Here is a 21,263-nt window from a genome sequence, read left to right as displayed (position 1 = left end):
ACCATTTCTCAGTTACAAGTTCACACCAACTTAAAAATTCAAGCCTGTTTTTTAGAGTCCTGCTTTATTTGGGGCAGGAGAAGCCAAGCAAAGGAACTGGGAAAGGGCAATCTCTTTTGCAAGAAAGTTTATTACAAGTAGATATATAAAAAGATTCACCCCAAATTAGGTGAACACATACCCTCTTTTAAAACATGCTTCGTTTGAAAAAAAAAATTTTGCACCTACTGGATATAGGGAAGTTGCTAATTAATAAAGAATTTCCAATCTCTATACTTCATCTAATGCATCACAAATGTTTCTGTTTCTTTTCCTACTACACGCAAGGGTCTACCTACTGACATATGATGAATTCCAAATTTATGTGACTGATTTTCTCTGAAATCATGTAACTCAAAAATCACTTTTTTGCTTAAAAATTTATAAGAATTTTTGTAACTAATGATAAAACATAAATTAAATATAATAATCAAATGTAAAGTACTTAAACTTTCTTTCATTTATAAAATGAATTGTAGTTGTCAAGGTACAATTTTACCTGTCAATTATACTTGTCAATTGAGGGTGAACTACCAAAACTTTGGTTTCTGTGTCCAACGTAGAATGGTCTCTAACAGCTTATCATTTACAGGAATAATGAAAGATACAGAACCTGCTAAGTTGAAGTCACTTTTCATCCAATCTATCTTTTGCCTGTACAGACTAATTTTTCTATTGATTCAAATCAGATAGTGATAACCTTGAGTTATTATTTTTCCTTCAAATGACTAGTCGCCATTTTTAATAGAAGAAAATCTATGGCTCCACACATTTGGATGGTCTCAAATGCCATTGTTTTGAACAGAGGTACACATCCTTGGTAAAATTTTAATAGTATCTTTTATTTAAATGGAGAATACACAAATAGGGAATTGTCGTTGTCAAGATGGTAGACATTGAATCATGTAACCTACTGGACATGTTCAAGTGTTAACCCACAGTCCTCTGGGTGTGGGATCCTTTATAAATAGGCTCTCCAAAGACCCTATGAAGATGAGGCCAAATAGAATCAGGGAGGGAACTTAATTCATATGAATGATGCCCTTAAAAACAGAGAAAACTTGGATTCAGCCAATTAGTAGAAGCCAGAAAAGGAGACAGATATTCCATGTGTCAGAAGTTGAGATGCATCTACTAGCCAAAGAGTGCCAAGGGTTGCCTTCAAGTCACCACCAGAAAGCCATAGATATTGCAAAGGCTGTGGCCTGCTGGTATATTGATTTTGGACTTCTAGCTTTCCAAACTGTGAGACAATAAATTTCTGTTGTTAAACTAACCAGTCTGTGATAATTGATGCAGCAGCCCTGAAAGCTAAGACAAAAAGTATTTATGTCCAGAGCTTGAGAGTGATCAGCATAAGTCATTCTATTCCTCATTACCTTAGCAAAATTTTCCCAATATCAGTTTGCCAGTCTCTTATTTAAGCCCTTCTTATTTATATCTCATAGCTTTGGACTTCAACAGCTGTTGTAAAACTTGGGTATAACATGGAGTAAAATCTTAGTAAAGATATACTACTGGACTGAAATGGGTATATGAAAGATAATAGGCATAGCAGAATGAAATGATTAAAAAGACAAAATACAGATGAACAGATTTAAAGCTCATTTGAGGTTAGAGCCAATTAATTCTTAGCATCAAACACTGAAAATATATTTTAATTAAAAGCTGTGTTTAGATATCCACATATTATTTTTAATAAACTTATTACCAGTATAGAGATAATATCCTATTAGAAATAAAGGTGAACTACCAAAACTTACACAGTATGGCACCAATATAGACGGTTATGTGACTTTTCTACAACAATACTTAAGAGGCATAGTATGTTTTAAGTTTTATTTTAATAACACACATGCAACTGAAAATTTCCCATTTTAGCCACTTTCAAGTATACAATTCAGAGACATTAATTTGCTCCCAATATTGTGCTTTACCACTTTATGCCCACAAATGTTGATGATGATGTGGAGAAATTTGGGTTCTTATACATTGTTGGTGGGATTATAAATGGTGTAATGAGTTTGTTGACTCCTCAGAAAGTTGAACATATAATTACCTTATGACATGGGAATCCCACTTCTTAATGTACACTCCAAAGAATTGAAAGCAGGGACTTGAACAGATATTTGTGTACCAATGTTCATAGCACCATTACGCAAATAGACAAAAGGTGGAGGCATGGTATGTTTTTAATGAACTTTGTTAATTATGATGTCCTAGGTTAGGGGGTGTCAAACTGTAGCTCTCATTAAATCAAAGCTGTTGTCTTTTCTTTGTTTGTAAAGTTTTAATGGAACACACCCATGCCTATTTGTTTGCATGTTGATTGTGTATGTATTCACATGACAAAAACAGAGTTGAGTTGTGTATGGGAGATCTTCTATCTGGCCCTTTACAGAAAAGCTTTTCTAATCTCTGGACTCAGTTATTAAGAGTTACAGTAAAAAAATAAAAAAGATTCCCCCAAATCTCCATAGCCTAATAAATCACAGTTTAATTTTTGTTTTTGCTTCATTTCCAATGTAGTTCAAATGGGTACTCTGGTCATGAATTTAATTCTAAGACTCTAATTCTAAAACATCATCTCTCTATGTGCTTCCTTCTAACTGCTCTGTGGACAGGAGAATATAGAGTTTCACACAATGACTTTTAAACTTCTTTACTAAAGTGATACATATTAATTCATATTTTCTTCAGATGGCCATGTCCAATTCAAAGAGGTGGGCAATTTGACCACGTGTCTGGAAGGAAGAAAACTCAACTGTTTGTAAACAGATCTTATGGCAGCTACTGAAATAAGGAGGTTGTAGAGAGGCGAAGAGATAGGTGAAGGGATATATTATGAGGTGATTGACAGATATGGAATATCATTATGTGTGGATGGCATTGGAGAAAGAAATCAAGAGGATATAATTTATCAGATAAAAAATAGAGGAGAAGCATATGAGTGATAGAACAGGAAGGATATGAGACTGTACTGATTTTCATGTCAATATCTGTACTACTAAGGACAAACAAATGACATGAACTTCTTCATGTTCATGTACTTGATTATTTTCAGTGGGTATATCCTGTTTCTTTTCAGAAGTAACATGTGATCCTCCTCATGTTGCAAATGGTTTCTTCACACCTGAAAGGACTATACACAGAAGTGAAGATAAAATCACCTACCACTGTAAAACTGGCTTTTATCCTTCAACCCAGGGAAATACAGCAATATGTACTGGCAGTGGCTGGGTACCTGTTCCAAGATGTGCTTGTAAGTTCCGTTTTCCTACTTTTTAATTCTGAAATAACTTTCCTTAAATACAAAAGTATGCTTATTATTGCATATGTAAAAATAGAGCCTTTGTAGCTATTCTTTGCTTTTCAAATCAAAAACTCATTTTTATATACTAAACACTCTTTTGTTTCAACACTCAAAAACACATGTGTGTGAATATGTATTTCTCTAAAAATACAATTCCCCAAATATATGAATTATAAGATTGTGTAAGAATAGTGCAATCTAGCAGATGTGTATTAGTTATTTATTGCTATATAATAAATTTTCCCCAAAAACCATGTGGCTTAAAACAACAAACTTTATTTATCTCACAGTTTCTATGGATCACAAATTTGAGAGTGATTTAGGTGAGTTGTCCAGAGTCAGTCTCCCCTTTGTGTTTGCAGTGAGAATGTTGGCCCAGGCTGCAGACATCTAGCGGCTTGACTGGGCTGGGAGATCCACTTCCAAGATGGCTCACGCATATGGCTTTAGGCAGGAGGCCGCAGTTCCTTGCCGCGTGAATCTTTCCACAGGTTGCTTGAATGACAACTAAGTTTTCCCAGAGCTAGTGATTCCAGAGGAGGAAGCCTCAATATCTGTTATGATCTAGACACACACTATCACTTCAGCCAGATCTGTTCTTTAAAAGTGAGTCACTCTGTCCAGCTCACAATCAAAGGGAGGGGAATGAGTCTCCACTTTTTGGAGGAATGAGTGTTGAAGAAATTGCATAATTTTTAAAAACCCTTACATATAGCAAAATGCCATACAGTTCAACAGAGTATTAGATTTATGGGGATGCTTGCATTGTCCATTTTCCAAATTTTTTCTGTCTCTACAATCATACTCCTTTCCTGTCTATATCACAGGACATTGTAAAGCTGTACCACATTTAAACTGGATATCCATGAAAGAAAATTTAATGAATCAAATTATAGGCCAATGAACTCAATGTTAACTCCAAGCACAATACCAGAACAAATTATGAAAAGCATGATTTGATAAGAGAGAAAGCTATTATCACTGTGAACCTTATTTCCATATACATATGAAATACAAGGAAAATATTTAATAAATTTTTGGTTGGTTTAGGAAAATGGTAGGTGAGGGGCATAAGTCAGTGCAATTATAACTGGGCCTCAGTATATTATGCCAGAGGGAACTTTTGGAATTCCTGGAACACAATAGAGATAATGATTTGTTAGATGGCTTATCAGATAGTTTGCAATTTTATTAAACAACCCAGTCTGAAGAACAGATGAAAGACTATATTCTTGAGCCTATTACTCATTGTTGTCATTGAAGAGTTTAATGGTTTAGGAGAAATGCAGTACAAATACACAACTGGAATGATACAGGGGATGATAATAGTGAATCTGCAATACGACAGATCTGTCAATCAAAGAAAGTGTTATATAATGGACTGAATCCAATAAGATGAAATTTAACAGTGATAGGTTGAAAAAAAAATCTACTGTACTAGTACAAGCTAATTAGCAACATCTTTCAAATCAGTCAATATTTTAATCAATTTTGAGACCAGTTTGAGTCAACATTATGATGGAACCACCATAACTGCTAAAGAAAATACAACCTGCATTGATAGAAGTACAGCAGGTGAAAGAAGGCTGTTCTTAGCCCTGCCAATCTCAAAGCTAACAGATCATAGGTGTTACATTATATTTGCTTTAGGGAGCTACCTTGTAAAAGAGCTAAAGGTAGACTCATACTCAAATAAGGGAGAGAATAGTAAAGGTGCACAGGCCTGTGATAAAAATGATACATGCTTTTCATTATGTCTCTTTTTTGTACCTTTTGGAAAGAAATGATATTAGGCTATTTTGTTTCATTCATATTCTATGAATTATCAAAATGAAGTATATAAACACACTTGTCCTGAGGTCAGACCACCAAGTCTCAATCAATCTATGCTCTACAATATAATGGGCAATTTGAGTTTTTCAGAATCAGTTCTTACAGTCCCCAAAACTCAAGCTTGTGCAAGGTGGAATTATTGCTATCACTAACTGGTATGCCTTGAGATATCATTAGGGCATTTGCAAAACCAGGAGGTAAAAAGAAAATATTATAAATCACCAAAAAGTGGGAATGGAAAAAAAAATAACTAGCAGTTTACTTAAAAGAAATGATATTCAGATGATCATTTTAACCTGCAATATATTGGAAGCTAAAAAAGTGGGTAAAATGTATCAAGTATGAGAGAAATGGACAGTAGAGATGTAGACTAAGATTTTATAACTACAGAAGGTATGATTTACACATCTTGGGTAAAGAAAGACATTTAGGATAAGCAAGAATGAAAAATGTATCATCCTCATAACACACTGGAAGAAACTACTTGAGAAAATTTCTAATGCGGCAAAAAAGAGACCTCATCAGTGATTGCAAGACAGAAAGATGAAGATTATGAGGAGCAGTTGCTGCAAAATTGTGTGTGTGCATTGGAATATTTTTTTAACTTGTTACATGAGGCTTCTTGAAATAGAAGTGTCATGTTTCATGGAAAAAATAATACTAATCTGGAATTAAAAATATCAATGTGTCTCTAAAACATCCCAAGAAAAGTGCAAAATTTCTGAAAAAATGAGATATAAACCTGTCAATAGACAATATAGCACCTAAACATTTCAGTCAAAACTATTTCAAATGTTAGAATAATTTTAAAAAGTATGATTATATGGTACCACATGAAAATAAATATTATGTAAGACACATTAGAAAGCATTTCATTCACCAGCTACAATTAGAAGTCAGTAAGCAGTTCCCCATAAACTTAATTATTTAGTTATTAAGAAATATTCCTAGTCCACTTTTTTTTATTTAAGAAATTTTATTTTGAAATAAATTCAAACTTACAGGAACAGTTGCAAAAACAGTAGAAACCCCATACATAGAACTCCAGCGTACCCCGACCCCCCTCCCTTGTTACCCCAGTCCACCACCTTTAACATCCTGTCACATCACTATTTCTTTCTTTCCTTCCCTCCCTCCCTCCCTAACTATCATCCATCATCTATTGCTCTGTCCTCTGAACATATGAGAGCAAGCTGCACACACCTCTGAATGAACAAACACTATAATTCACATATACTTTTCCCATGCACAAGAATATTCTTGTCCCATTAAGCACAGCTAAGAAGTTCAATAAATTCAACATTGATACAAAGCTTACATTGTATATTTCCTTTTTTTTTCCCTTATGTCCCATCTGTGTCCCTTTCAGCCTCCCCTCCTCCATCCTCAGATTCCATTCAGAATCATCCTTGGCATTTAATTGTCATCTATTTAGACTGTCATTTTTTTTTTTAATTGTGGAAACATATAGGCAGCCTAAATCTTCCCATTCCACCCCCTCCCTAGCATTCCATTAGTGGGATTAATCACATTTAGAATGTTGCAATGCTATCACCTTCCCACCATCCATTTCTAGAAGTTTCCCTTCACCCCAAACAGAAACCCTACACTCATTTCTTAACTCCCCATTGCCCCTTCCCCCACTTCTCATAACTGATACTCTACTTTTCATCTCTGTGGTCATATTCTCTGATACTTTCTTTATGTTTAGCATGAGGCTTAAATTTAATATCTTAAATCTATAACAATGTTGTTTTTCTTTGTTAATCTTGTTTTTCTTTCATACCAACTTAACTTCAATAGGACACATAAACTATGTTCCTTTACTCCCTCATTCCCCCACCTTTATGTAGTTCTCAAAAATTACATATTTTACATTGAGTCCAAAATCACTGATTAATCATTACAGTTTATGTATTTTAGATACTGCAGGAAGTAAATAGTGGAGTTACAAATAAAAAATACGGTAGTATTGGTATTTATATTTACCATGTGATCTTTACTGATAATCTTTATTTCTTCATGTAGTTTCAGTCAATTGTTTCATGTCCCTTCTTTTCAACCTTCTCAATTCCCTTTAGCTTTTCTTATAGGACTGATCTACTGGTGGTGAAGACCCTCAGCTTTTGATTATCCAGGAATGTTTTCATTTCCCCCTCATTTTTATCCTCCAGGTGTTTGTGATTTCTCCAAGTCTCTAATGGTTATTGACTTCTATTTGAATTCCATTGTGGTCAGAGAATGTGCTTTGAATAAATTCATTTTTTTTAAAAATTTATTGAGGCTTGTTTTTATGTCCCAGCATATGGTCCATTCTGAAGAAAGTTCCATGATCACTAGAGAAGAATGTGTGTCCTGGTGTCCTGGGATGTAAAGTTCTGCATATGTCTGTTTAAATTCTCTATATCTCTCCCTCCTTTCTTTGTTTCTCTGTTGGTAGTGCTCCCTTTAGTATCTGAAGTAGGGCAGGTCTTTTATTAGGAAAATCTCTCAGCATTTGTTTGTCTGTGAAAAATTTAAGCTCTCCCTCAAATTTGAAGGAGAGTTTTGCTGGATAAAGTATTCTTGCTTGGAAATTTTTCTCTCTCAGAATTTTAAATATGTCATGCCACTGCCTTCTCGCCTCCATGGTAGCTGCTGAGTAGTCACTACTTAGTCTTATGTTGTTTCCTTTGTATGCAGTGAATTGCTTTTCTCTTGCTGCTTTCAGAACTTACTGCTTTTCTTCAGTATTTGACAGTCTGATCAGAATATGTCTTGGAGTGGGTTTATTTGGATTTACTCTATTTGGAGTTGGCTGGGCATTTATGCTTTGTGTTTTTATATTGTGTAGAAGGTTTGGGAGGTTGTCCCCAACAATGTCTTTGAATATTCTTTCTAGACCTTTACCCTTCTCTTCCCCTTCTGGGACACCAATGAGTCTTAAACTAGGACATTTTATTTTATCTATCATATCCCTGAGATCCATTTCAAATTTTTTCTCCATTCTTTCTTTTGTTCTTTCATTTTCTGTTCTGTGGTCCTCAAGGAGGCTGACTTGTTCTTCAGCTTCCTCTAATCTTGTATTATGAGTATCCAGAGTCTTTTTAATTTGACCTACAGTTTCTTTTATTTCCACAAGATCTTCTATTTTTTATTTACTCTTGCAATTTCTTCTTTGTGCTCCTCTAGGTTCTTCTTTATGTCCTTTATATCCTGTGCCATACTCTTCTTCATGTCCTTTATATCCTATGCAATGCTCTTGTTGCTTGTCTGTAGTTCCTTGATTAATTTTGCCAAATACTGTGTGACTTCTGATCTTTTAATTTGCGTGTTTGGGTTTGAGTTCTCCATATCGTCTGGTTTTACAATATGCTTTAAGATTTTCTGTTATTTTTGGCCTCTTGGCATTTGCTTTACTTGATCCCTAATTTATCAGAACTGCAGCTTGGTGGCATACACTTTCTCTAACTAACCAGCAGATGGTGTCTGTGAGTCACCTATTCCCCTCAAGTCAGTTCTCCCCAAATTTGTCTTTGTGGTGTGTGGGGGTCTGATTCTTGTGGGGTCCAATTGGTGCACCAAGTTTGGGTGTGTTGTTGGTGCTGTCTGCCCTGAATGTGGGGCATGTGTCTTAGTGGTTAGGGAGGCAGGGGAGCTTTAATAATCAAACCTCCCAGGTGTTCCTGGAGATTTAAGGCTGTTGCAGGAGCCTAAGCCTTCATTTCAGTCTTTCCACAGATTGTCTCTGCCCTGAGCCAGAACTCCTTGGTTTTCACCTAGGGTCCCTGGGGTTTCCAAGTGGGTCCCCCTTCCCAGCTGTGCTCTTCCAGGACCTCTGCTGAGGGAGGGCTGTGCCATGTCACAAGTGTGCGCCAGCCTCCAGGGAAGCCCTAGGTCACCAGGCCATGCAGGGGCATTCCCAGCCCGCTTCAAAGATGGTTGAATGGGACAGGTTAACTTCCCCCTTTTCACACAGCTCCACTCTCCCAGCTACGGGACAATCATCTGTGGGTGCACTAAAGGCCACTGTCCATGGCCAATATTGTGGCATGTGTTTAGTGCTGTGGGAAAGACTCCCTGTTGCACTGGGTTTCTTGGCATGGCTCTGGGCTGTGGGTCTGGCCCCGGGCAGGAGCGTCCCTTGCCTGCTGAGGGAATGGCTGCAAGGAATGCATTTTTTTTCTCCTTTTCGCTCCCCTCTGCTCCCCTGGTCTCGAGACAATCAGCAGCGGGTGTGGGAAGGGGTATCCTCCATGCCAGACACCGAGGTATTAGCCCAGCCCGCTCCCACCGTGCTTCAGTGCACAGCTCTCCCCATCATATCTGTAGCTGCTCCCGGGCTTTCTTTTTTTTTTAAAGAACTAGTCCATCTCCAAATGTCAGCCCACTGTTTCCCCACACTGCAGTGCGGCCGCTGGACTTTCAGCTGGCTTACTCACTCATTTCAGAATGCAGACTCCTGGTTTCACCAAATGCACTTTACCTGTGGATTTAGCAGACCTTGTCTGGCTTGTGCTATGGTGGAAGTGGTGTTCTGGGTCACTGTCGGGTTTTTATCCTGTATTTTTCATGGAGGTGTTTTTTTGCCCTGTCTCACCTAGCCGCCATCTTAGGTTCTCCTGGTCCACTTTTGTTGGTTAAAGAATTAGGAAAGGAAGATTGGCCTGGACGAATATGTGCAAGACACAAATAAGAATTTTTTTCTATGTAATGTAATCAAAGGAGTTTTTTTTTGCTTCTCTATATTTCTTAAATTGTCTACAAGACTAGAAAAATAAACTAAGGTTATTAATATGTCTCTCCCTTCCTCCCTCTTCTCTCTCTCACTCTGTCTCTCCCTTTCCTCTCCCCTAAATCTGAGTTGGGCTTGAAAGGAAAGAATCCTTTTCATGAAAGGTGACGAAAAAGAAAGACGGCAGAAGTCAGGTTGGCTGAGGGGTAAAATCTGCATCTTCATCCCTCAACAGGATGTTGACTTATCAACCAGGGCTGGCTGGAGATACATGTACTCAAGGAAAATACATTAAATAGGTCTGTGCAGTTTTCTTGTTGGACGGTCCTCACACAAGTTTATGCCTCATGTGACCCAAAAGGTATAACTTCATTTTCTTTACCAATGACCCCTCCAGGTACATCAGTGGTAAGAATTTGATAAATTTCCTTGTCTTGATTCCCTAATGCAAGGGGTGCAATTATGGTACAAAGAGTATAATTCAGCAATGAAAAAAATAAAAATCCAATTTGAATGCTTATTATGGTAAAATATTTCTGTTTGTATTTTTGTATTCCAAGTGAAACCCTGTGATTTTCCACATATAAAACATGGATATCTATATAATGAAGGCTATTATAGACCATACTTTCCAGTATATATAGGAAAATATTACTATTACTACTGTGATCAGAATTTTTTGACTCCTACACGACGCAACGGTGGTTACATTACATGCACAAAAGAAGGATGGTCACCAGCAGTACCATGCCGCCGTAAGTCAGTATCTTTAAAATTATACGTGTGCACATCATTCAGAGATGGTGAGGGAATAGCACAGAATTTGGATGGGTATGCATTCTCGTTTAAACATTGTAAAGGGAATTGTTTCATATGTTTTTATTAAAGAAGTTGTCAGTTTACAGAAAAATCATGCAGAATTTACAGAGTTCCCATAAATCCTGCCTAACACCCAGCGTTACTATGATTAACATTCTGCATTAGTGTGGAGCCTTTGTTGCAACTCATGAAGAATAGTATTGTAACTACGCTATGAACTGTACCCATAGTTTACATTAGGGTTCACTGCATTGTAAAGGCCTGTGTTTTTTTAAATTTATTACACTAACATACATACAACATAAAATTTCCAATTTCATTATTTATTATTATTATTATTATTATTTATTATCTTGAGCAAAATTCTGTGTGTTACATTTTTCATTTTTCTTTTTTATTGTTTTTAGGACAATGCTATTTCTACTCTATTGAAAATGGACGTGCTTCAAATGAAAGCTACACATATTTAGAGAATGAATTCATAAATGTTGTGTGCAATCCTGGCTACAGTCTTCCAAATGAACAGACCAAAATTACATGTACAGAGAATGACTGGTCTCCTACTCCCAGATGCATCCGTGTCAGTAAGTGACTGCTCTGAGATCTCCAGATGTTATTATTTCATAAGACTCATATATATTAACTGCAGCAACATGCTTATTTTAATTTCTTCTTGTCCTGCCAATAGAACATATTTTGTGTTTTTTTCTATGCATACAAGTATATACACAAATTTCTTGATAAAATGTAGGAAAATAAATCTATCTAAAAATATTATTGAAGAATACAGAAAAGGAATTTTGAAAACAATATTTGTTGGTTAAGTCCCATGAAATATTTGCAACAAAACCACTAAATCTGTTGACTCAGAATGATTACAAATTTAAATAGAAAATAAATCCAATGCTAACTAAAAATGTCATTCATATTTAAGTAGCTATTCCACATAAATTTTTAAGTGATGTTGCTTCTCTGTGTTTCTCAAAGATGTATAACTTGGAACACATTTTCTGAGACATTGTGTATGTCCTAAATTACAAGGTGATTCCCAGTTGTTTTCCACTGGGCATGGAACAATATGCATTCATATCAACAGTCCATTGTTTTACATCCTTGCTAATGATTAGTGATGTTGTATTTTAGTGTTTACACTTTGAGTAGTTGTAAAATGTTGTAGCATTATAATGTAATTTGAATTCCTTTTTTTAAATTTGGCTATGCATGTACTCATATACTTATTGGTGATTACTTTTTCTAATCTATACAATGGAAATTGATGGTTTTCTAGATTTATATTTTGTGTATTTTTGTATTGATTTATTGGGATTCTTAGTATATTTTGAATATAAATTTCAGCTATAGCTATTGCCAAGTATTTTCTCCTTTTCTATGGCTTGTGTTTTTCTTTTCTTTAAGAAAATCTTAGTGAACACAGTTTATTTTTTCCTACAATCAAAGTGATCAACCTGGTTCGTTAATATTTATCGTGTCTTCTTCAAGGACATAGAGATAATGAAGTATTTTATTCTAAAAACTTTTGACATTTTGCCTTCCCTGTTATAGATTTAATCCATTTCAAGTTCTTTTTTATACATGCTATTTATCAGGTTTCCTCTTCAGACAAAATGGAAATCCAACATTTCCCCAGTTATCTGTAAATGCACCTGAGCATATATCATAAGCATATGTAATGACTATTAATCTGAATCCTCTATTGTGTTCCACAGTAAGTAGTTTTTATATCAGTGTTCCAGTACCACACTGTGTTAACTACTTTAGATTTATAATATGTCTGGACATCTAGTGCAAACCTTTCAACCTATTTTTTTCTACTTAGCATGCCGCATCTTCAAAGTGATGGTTTCAAGTTATCATGGCCTAGAAGTGAAAATATAGTCAGTTCACAGGTTTCAGAAATACTGTTTTGCAGTTGAAAAGCAGAGTATATTTTTGCTCCCAGTTACACAATTATATTAAAATATTGGAACAGAAGTATTTTTTTTGCATTGAATACCTACGCCAATTGCTTGTTCTGCAACTTTTCTTTAAACAACATTTGTGGATCTTCAGTTGTGAAAGTCCAGAGGTTAACTGAAGCCAAGTGAACAATGTACCACCAACTATTTCAGAATCGTAGAACATCAATGCCGCACCCACACCCCCACCATGCAAAAAATAAAAGCAAAGAAAAGTATTTCCCTGACACCCCACAGAGGCTGCTTAGCTCCTGGCAAGACATGCAAATCATATTTGCTAAAAAAAAATACATCCCTGCAAACCAAAAAGATACTGCTGTAGCATGGTAATGACTGTCTGAGATGTTTGCAAACATTCATGAAAAGGACTGACCATTTAATGTGGAATTCTGCAGTGAGTGAAGCAAGTTGCTGTGTTTTTCTACATGGAATCAGAAGTTGAGTGACATAAGAGGTGACTTCTGCAGATATTGCCATACTGTGGAAGGAAGAAGAGGTGACCACTGAAAAGCCCTGATTTATAATTTATTGTTTAAACCTTACTTAACTAGTTATCTTCTTTTACAAAAACTAGGGTTAATTTTTGAGTTGATTTTATAATTAAAAAAAAAATGTGACTTGAGCTTGAAAGCAGCTCCTTGAAAAACCTATCCTGAACAATTCAGTGGCCTCCACTTTCAGGCAGTGTTGAGAAAATATTTTTAGAAAGAGATTAAGTTTAACTAGACAATGATAACTCACATTATCTTGCATTAGGTTGAGTGTATGTGGAGTCCCACTACATTCTTCATTGTATTTATGGCTACTAAATAAAGGAAGGCATTTATACATGCCTGTAACAGTAGCCGCCACCATTTGTTTTACTTCCAGAGTTCCTCATAAATAATTAGATAGTTAATTTATTATCCAATCGTTTAAATACAACTTATTAGCACATATTTGAAACCAGGCCTTTTTTCTCTGTGTTGAAGATAAACTTAAGAATAAACCCTCATTCTTTCTGTGAATTCAAAGTAAGACTTTAGTCACTGGGAGAATATATATCTCAGTGTAAAATGACTTCTTCATGGAAGTGTCCAATTATTCTAATTATTTTTTTTCTCAGTCACAGCTCCCCAGTTAAAACTCTTGCTTAGAATATATTTGTTTTCACAGTGGGAAATCTTTCTGTTCTAGAAATGTTTTAATTCCCAGACATACTTGTCTTGAACATTTCACTCATTCACACACACACACACAGACACACACACACACACACACAACACTATACATTTACAAAACATTTTCCTTTTCTTTTATCATTTCTCAGTCACAGGTATAAGTCACAACCTAAAATTCAAGACTGCTTTTGGCCTGCTTTCTTTAGGGAAGCAGAGGCCAGGAAGAGGCACTGGGATTGGGCACTCTGTTTTACAAGATAGTTTATTAAAGATCAATATAAAAAAAGATTCACCCCAAATTATGTAAATACATACTCTCTTTTTTTTTTTTTTTTTTTTTCATAAAGTGGTTTTATTTAGATTCCAAACAAACCAAAGCAGACATACTCTCTTTTAAGACATGCTTGATTTTTTGAAATAAGTTTCACATTAACTAGATTTAGAGATGTTGCTTATTAGTAAAGGAGTTCTACTCTCTGTACTTCAGTGAATGTATCACAAATGCTTCCATTTATTTTCTTGGTACAATGCAAGGGTATACCTGCTGGTGTAAGATGAACTCCAAATTTATGCAGCTGATTTTCTCTGAAATCATGTAACTCAAAACTCTTTATGTTGTCTCCAAATCTATAAGAAATGTTGAAACTAAATAGTAAAGCAAAATTTAAAATAAAACAGCCAAGCATAAAATAATTAAGCTTTCTTTCATTTGCTTGATGAATTGTACCTGGGGTGCAATTGTACCTCTCAGTGTTACTGAGCAAGAGGTCCTGCCTGACATGCACAGAGGCCGTATTATGCCATCAAGATTTTAAGAAAAGAAAGAATTTTATTGTGAGGTTGACTGGCAAGAAGACAGGAGGCAGGGCTCAAATCTGTCTCCCTGATCTGAAAGTTAAGGGAAATTTTATGGGAATGGGAAGTGAGAGGTGAGGACAGAAGTAGGAAGGTTTGACTTGGCATAGTATAATTGGTTAATTATAGAGTCATCCATATGTGGTACAGTGGATTTTAGACTGGACCTTCCTTATTGAAGGACAACTCACATTTGACTTGTTTCTGATGTCTCCTTGTCTTCATAATCTTGGTTTCAAGGGAGTGACCTTTGTTCTCAGTGTTTCAAAGGTCATCTGAAGTATAAGAGTCCCTCTTGCTGTGCATGCTTGGATAAGCATGGATACCTGGGATAAGCCTGGATATCCTGGGAAGCAAGCTCAGAAAAGGTTTTAGTTACGAGAGAAGAGATCCTGTTAAACAGGTTTAGATCTGGTCGATTCTCTGTTGTGGAGATACAGTAAACTTGTGACTCCTGGCTATTCACACAGTGCAACAGGCTCGTGACTCCTGACTGTCTCACCTGTGGATTCATCAGTTGAGGGTGAACCTGTGTATGAACTATACTAGTCAGTTGAGGGTGAACTGACAAAACTTTGGTTTCTGTGACTCACGGGGAAAGGTCTCTGATAACTTAGCATTTATAGGGGAGATTAAAGATGTAAAACCTGCTAAATAAAAGCAACTTTTGATCCAAATCTATCTTTTTCCTGTACAGACTTGTCTATTGTTTCAAATCACATAGTGATATTCTTGAATTATTGTTCTTACTTCAAATGTCTAATACCTTCTTTCTAATAGGAGAAAATATATGACCTCACACATTTAGACAGTCTCAAAACCATTGTATTGAACAAAGGTATAAATCTTTGGTAATGTTTTAATAGTATCATTTATTTTAAGGGAGACCAAGGGGTTAGAGATTGAATCTTGTCTTCCACAAGACATGTTCAAGTCCTAACCCCCAGTCCTCTGGGTACAGGCTCATTTGTAAATAGGGTCTTCCAGGAACTTATTAAGATGAGGCCAAATTGAATCAAGGGTGGGACTTAATCCAATATGACTGAAGTCCTTCAAAGCAGAGGAAATTCAGATTCAGCCAATTAGTAGATGCCAGAGAAGGAGATAGACATCAGCATGTGTCGGGGACCAAGATGCACCTCCAAGCCAAGGATTGCCAGCAAGCCGCAAGCAGAATGCTGCAGATATTGGAGAGAGCACGGCCTGCTGATGCACTGGTTTTGGACTTCTAGCATTCCAAACTGTGAGACAGTAAGCTCCTGTTGTTTAGCCAAACAGTTTGTGGTAATTGATGTAGCAGCTCTAGAAGACTAAGACAAAAGGGATTTATGTACAGTGCTTGAGGAGAATCAGCAGAAGTCATACCACTCTTCAATAATTTAGCAGATTTTTCACAATATGATTTTTTCAGTCTCTTAGTTAAGCTCTCCTTATTTATATCTCATAGCTTTGGATTTCAAAGGCTGGTGTTAAGTTTGGCTACAACATAGAATAAAATCTAAGTAAAGATATACTACTGGATTGAAATGGATATATGAAAAATAATAGCAGAATGAAATGATAAAAAAATACAGATGAATAGATTTAAGGCTCATTTGCGATGAGTGCTAGTGAATTGTTAGTATCAAACACTGAAGATATATTTTATTTAAAACTTGTGTATAGGCATCCACAGATTATTTTTAGCAAAATTATTACCAATTATAGGGATAATATCCTGTTAGAAATAGAGATTTATTAATCATAATTTATTCTGGCAGAATGGAGTATGAATTTAAGACCACTTCAAAGACTACTGCAGTGCCTCTAGGGCCTGAACACACAGAGTGGCAGCCTGGTATGGAGAAGAGGAGATACATAAGTGATAATTAAACTTCACAGGATATCGTGTCTGACTTATTGCTGGATTGATGATTAGGAAAGCATGTGGGGTACATTTCCAGGCTTCTGTCATGGGGTTCTCATGTCACAAACTAAAATGTTGAGCACTGCAGGGAGGCCATATGTTGAGAGAAAGAAGCTGATTTGGGCTGACATACAGAAAGTTGAATTTCCTGTGAATTATACATGTGAACCTGTCCAGTGTGTGGCCACATTTTGGCATATGGATTTAGATTCCACAGAGGAAGTTTTCAGCATAATGGAAGGAGGTTTTTTGTTTTTTGTTTTTTTTTTTAAATCATCGAAGTGTCTTGAATTACACAGAGATTATAAAGACATAAAAGCAAAATCAAGGACAAATATAATGTAAAACCAACTTGTAAGACATAGGTATTCCTTGATACAATATATAGTGTCTTCAGGGAATGTGTCCCTGACGTGGTGACTGATGGTGATGAGCACCAGTGTGAAGATCTGGGAGAGAATCCTGCAAGGCATGCATAAAGTGCAAACGATAGGAATCAACTTGGCATCTCTGAAGACTGAAAGACATAAGGCCAGTGTGGTGATAGCATAGCGAGTAAGAGGGAAAATGGTAGGAGATGAGATCCAAGAAGTAGGCACGGACTAAAAATTAAGTAGAGTAGAGTGAAAGGAGCCAAGAACAAAAATAAAATAAGAGAAAAGACGCAAGTAATGTTTAGACAAGGAGGGAAAACAGAAGAACATAAGGATATAAGGCATTAAGGAACTTCAAGAAGTCAGTGGTCAACAGTTGCAAATATTAAAGGTGACATATCTGTTCAGCTCAACAAATAATTGAGGGGCCCATAATACATACCAACTACTATAATAAATGGAATTCAAAGAGTTTTGGGATTTGGAAATTGGAGGACATCAATGACTTTGCTCAGATAAGTGCTAGCACGATGGAGTTATTAGAATCCAGATACCAGTGTGTTAAAGAATAAATGGGAGGTGGGAAAATGGAGATAGAAGTTGTAAAATGGTGTTTTGAGGATCTTGAATGAGAAGGGAAGGAATAGCGTAGCACATTAGTCAAACTGTTAAGGGAAGGATTTTAAAACTGGAAAAACTTGCATATCCATTTAAGAAAGAGCAGTTGATAACATGAGAAAGGGGGAAAGGAATAAACAATGGTGCAAGATACAGGAAAATGGAAGGTCTACAGGTGAGAAGCTAGCCTGAATTTTAAAGAAACATATTATCCTCTAAAATTGAAGGAAATACTTAAGCCTGGAATATATATAGATATTCCACTGAAGGAATATTGGAAAGAAATGAAGAAAATCACAATTGGTAGTCTCAATTGTTGTCTGTGAATGGAGGTACTTACTTGTTGTTGAAGGGGCAGTTGGAGTAGGTGGCTTGAGGAACGTGAGAATTATGGGGAAGGTTTGGGAAATGGATGAGAAGTAAATTAGGGTCATATAAATGGATGTCAGGCAATATTGAATTTACACCACAGGTCTTTAGTCCAAAATACAATAGGCACCAATATAGATGGTTATGTGACTTTCCTACATCAATATTTAAGAAGCATGGTATGCTTTAAACTTCATTTTAGTAACACACATACAACTAAAAATTTCCCATTTTAGCCATTTAGCCATTAACAATTCAGCAGTATTAATTACACTCACAATATTGTACTATACCACATTGTACCCACTAGGATGTCTATTTAAAAAAAAATCAAAACCAAAAAGTAAGTGTTGGTGAAGATGTAGAGAAATTTGAACTCTCATACATTTTTGGTGGGATTATAAAATTGTACAATAAGTTTGCCAATTCCTCAGAAAGTTGAACATATAATTACCATATGACCTGGCAATCCTACTTCTTAGCATAAACCCAAAAGAACTGAAATCAGGGACTCAAACAGATATTTGTACACCAGTGTTCATAGCAGTATTATTCACAATAGCCAAAAGGTGGACACATTTTTTTAATGAGCTTTATTAATTATGATGTCCTAGGTTAGGGGGTGTCAATCTGTAACTCTCAAGTTAAATCAAGGCTGTTCTCTTTTCTTGGTTTGTAAAGTTTAAATGGAACATAACCATGCCTATTTGTTTTCATTTTCTCTATGTCTGTATTCACCCTACAAAAACAGAGTTGAGTAGTTGTATCAGAGATCTTTTATCTGACCCTTTACAGAAAAGCCTTTCTAATCTCTGGACTATGTTAAGGAGTTACAGTAAGAAAAATGTTTTCACAAAACTCAGTAGCCTAATGTGCTGGTTTGAATGTATTATGTCCCCCAGAAAAAGCCATATTCTTTGATGCAATCTTGTGGGGCAGACATATTAGTGGGGATTAAGTTGGAATGTTTGGATTAGGTTGTTTGCATGGAAATGTGCCCCACCCAACTGTAGGTGATAACACTGATGAGATAATTGCCATGGAGGCATGGCCCCAACCATTCAGGGTGGGCCTCAATCAGTGGAGCCATATAAATGATCTGGCAAACAGAAGGAACACAGTGCAGTTGCGAGTGACCTTTTGAAGAGGGGCTACAGCCAAGAGGGACACTTTGAAGAAAGCACAGGAGCTGCAGATGAGAGACATTTAGAAGATGGCCATTGAAAGGAGACTCGTGCTCCAGAGAAGCTGAGAGAGGACAAATATCCCAAGTGTAACTAAGAGTGACATTTTTGAGACACTGTAGCCTAGAGAGGAACGTCCTAGGAGAAAGCCATTTTGAAACCAGAGCTTTGGAGCAAATGCCAGCCACGTGCCTTCCCAGCTAACAGAGGTTTTCCATATGCCATTGGCCATCCTCCAGTGAAGGTACTAGATTGCTGATGAGTTACCTTGGAATCTTTATGGCCTTAAGACTATAACTATGTAACCAAATAAACCCCCTTTATAAAAGCCAATCCATTCATGGTGTTTTCCATTCCGGCAGCATTAGCAAACTAGAACACCTAATAAATCATAGTTTATTTCTTGTTTGTGCTTCATTTCCAATGTGGGTCAAAAGAGAAGTCTGGTCATGAATTTAATTCTAAAACTTTAATTCTAAAACATCATCTCTGCATTTGCTTCCTTATCACTGCTGCTCTGGAGAGTAAGCATAGAATTTCATAGAAAACTATGTTGCTAAAGTGACACATATTACTTCCACATTTCTTTCAGATGGTCATGTCCAATTCAAAGAGGTGGGCAATTTTACTATGTGTCTGAAAGGAAGAGAACCCGAATGTTTGTAAACAGCTATTATGACAGCTACAGAAGTCAAGGAGGTTGTGGATAGTGGAAGGGATAGTAGAAGTGATATATCATGAGTTTGATTGCAAGGTATGGAATATCATGATGTGTGGATGGCATCAGAGTAAGAGAGATCAAGAGGGTATATATATATCAGATAACAAATATAGCAGAGAGCATATGAGTGATATAGAAGGAAAGATATGAGGCTGCGCTGATTATTATGTCAATATTTGTTCTACTAAGGAAAAATAAATGACATGAACTCCTTCATGTTCATGTACTTGATTATTTTTAGTGGGTATTAGTTTCTACATTATCTGTACATCCTGTTTCTTTTCAGAAGTAACATGTGATCCTCCTCATGTTGCAAATGGTTTCTTCACACCTGAAAGGACTGTACACAGAAGCGAAGATAAAATCACCTACCACTGTAAAACTGGCTTTTATCCTTCAACCCAGGGAAATACAGCAATATGTACTGGTAGTGGTTGGGTACCTGTTCCAAGATGTGCTTGTAAGTACCATTTACCTACTTTTTGGTTCTGAAATAACTTTCCTTAAATACAAAAGTATGTTTATTATTGTATATGTAAAAATAGAGCCTTTGTAGCTATTCTTTGCTTTTCAAATCAGGCAATATTAAGTAGGCTCAAAAACTCATTTTTATATACTAAACACTTTTGTTTCAATACTCAAAAACATATATGTATGAATATGTATTTCTCTAAAAATATAATTCATCAAATATATGAATTACAAGGTTGGGTAAGAATAGTGCAATCTAACACATGTATGTTATTTATTGCTATATAAATTTTCCCCAAAACGATGTGGCTAAAAACAACAAACTTTAATTATCTCACAGTTTCTATGGATCACAAATTTGAGAGTGATTTAGGTGGGTTTTCCAGAGTCAGGCTCTCCCCTTGTGTTTGCAGTGAGAATGTTGGCCCAGGCTACAGTCATCTAGGGGCTTGACTGGGCTGGGAGATCCACTTCCAAGATGGCTCACTCATATGGCTTTAGGCAGGAGGCCACAGTTCCTTGCCACATGGATCTTTCCACAGGTTGCTTGAATGACAACTGTTTTCCCAGAGCTAGTGATTCCAGAGGAGGGAGCCTCAATATCTGTTATGATCTAGACACACACTATCACTTCAGCCAGATCTGTTCTTCAAAAGTGAGTCACTCTGTCCAGCTCACAATCAAAGGGAGGGGAATGAGGCTCCACTTTTTGGAGGAATGAGTGTTGAAGAAATTGCATAATTTTTAAAAACCCTTACATATAGCAAAATGCCATACGGTTCAACAGAGTATTAGATTTATGGGGATGCTTTCATTGTCCATTTTCCAAATTTTTTCTGTCCCTACAATCATATTCCTTTCCTGTCTGTATCACAGTACATTGTAAAGTTGTACCACATTTAAACTGGCTG

General features: G+C 36.3%; 1 protein-coding gene across 3 annotated transcripts in view; it reads left to right on the top strand.

The window, feature by feature from the left end:
- Positions 1–21,263, top strand: part of LOC119526187 (complement factor H-related protein 4-like) — a 70,491-nt gene that overhangs the window by 11,764 nt on the left and 37,464 nt on the right. For all 3 annotated transcript variants that reach the window (XR_005215140.1, XM_037825113.1, XM_037825112.1), the window contains exons 2-5: positions 3,128–3,301; positions 10,460–10,654; positions 11,126–11,302; positions 20,168–20,341. Coding sequence is in view for 2 of the 3 variants with exons in the window: in XM_037825113.1 (XP_037681041.1) it covers positions 3,128–3,301; positions 10,460–10,654; positions 11,126–11,302; positions 20,168–20,341 (720 nt within the window). In the remaining variant the exon portion in view is untranslated. The remainder of the gene's footprint in view (positions 1–3,127; positions 3,302–10,459; positions 10,655–11,125; positions 11,303–20,167; positions 20,342–21,263) is intronic.

This window comes from Choloepus didactylus, chromosome 2 (genome assembly GCF_015220235.1).
Source record: "Choloepus didactylus isolate mChoDid1 chromosome 2, mChoDid1.pri, whole genome shotgun sequence".
Taxonomy (NCBI): domain Eukaryota; kingdom Metazoa; phylum Chordata; class Mammalia; order Pilosa; family Megalonychidae; genus Choloepus; species Choloepus didactylus.
The sequence above is the reverse complement of the archived record's forward strand: the minus strand, read 5'-3'. Positions and strand labels throughout refer to the sequence as shown.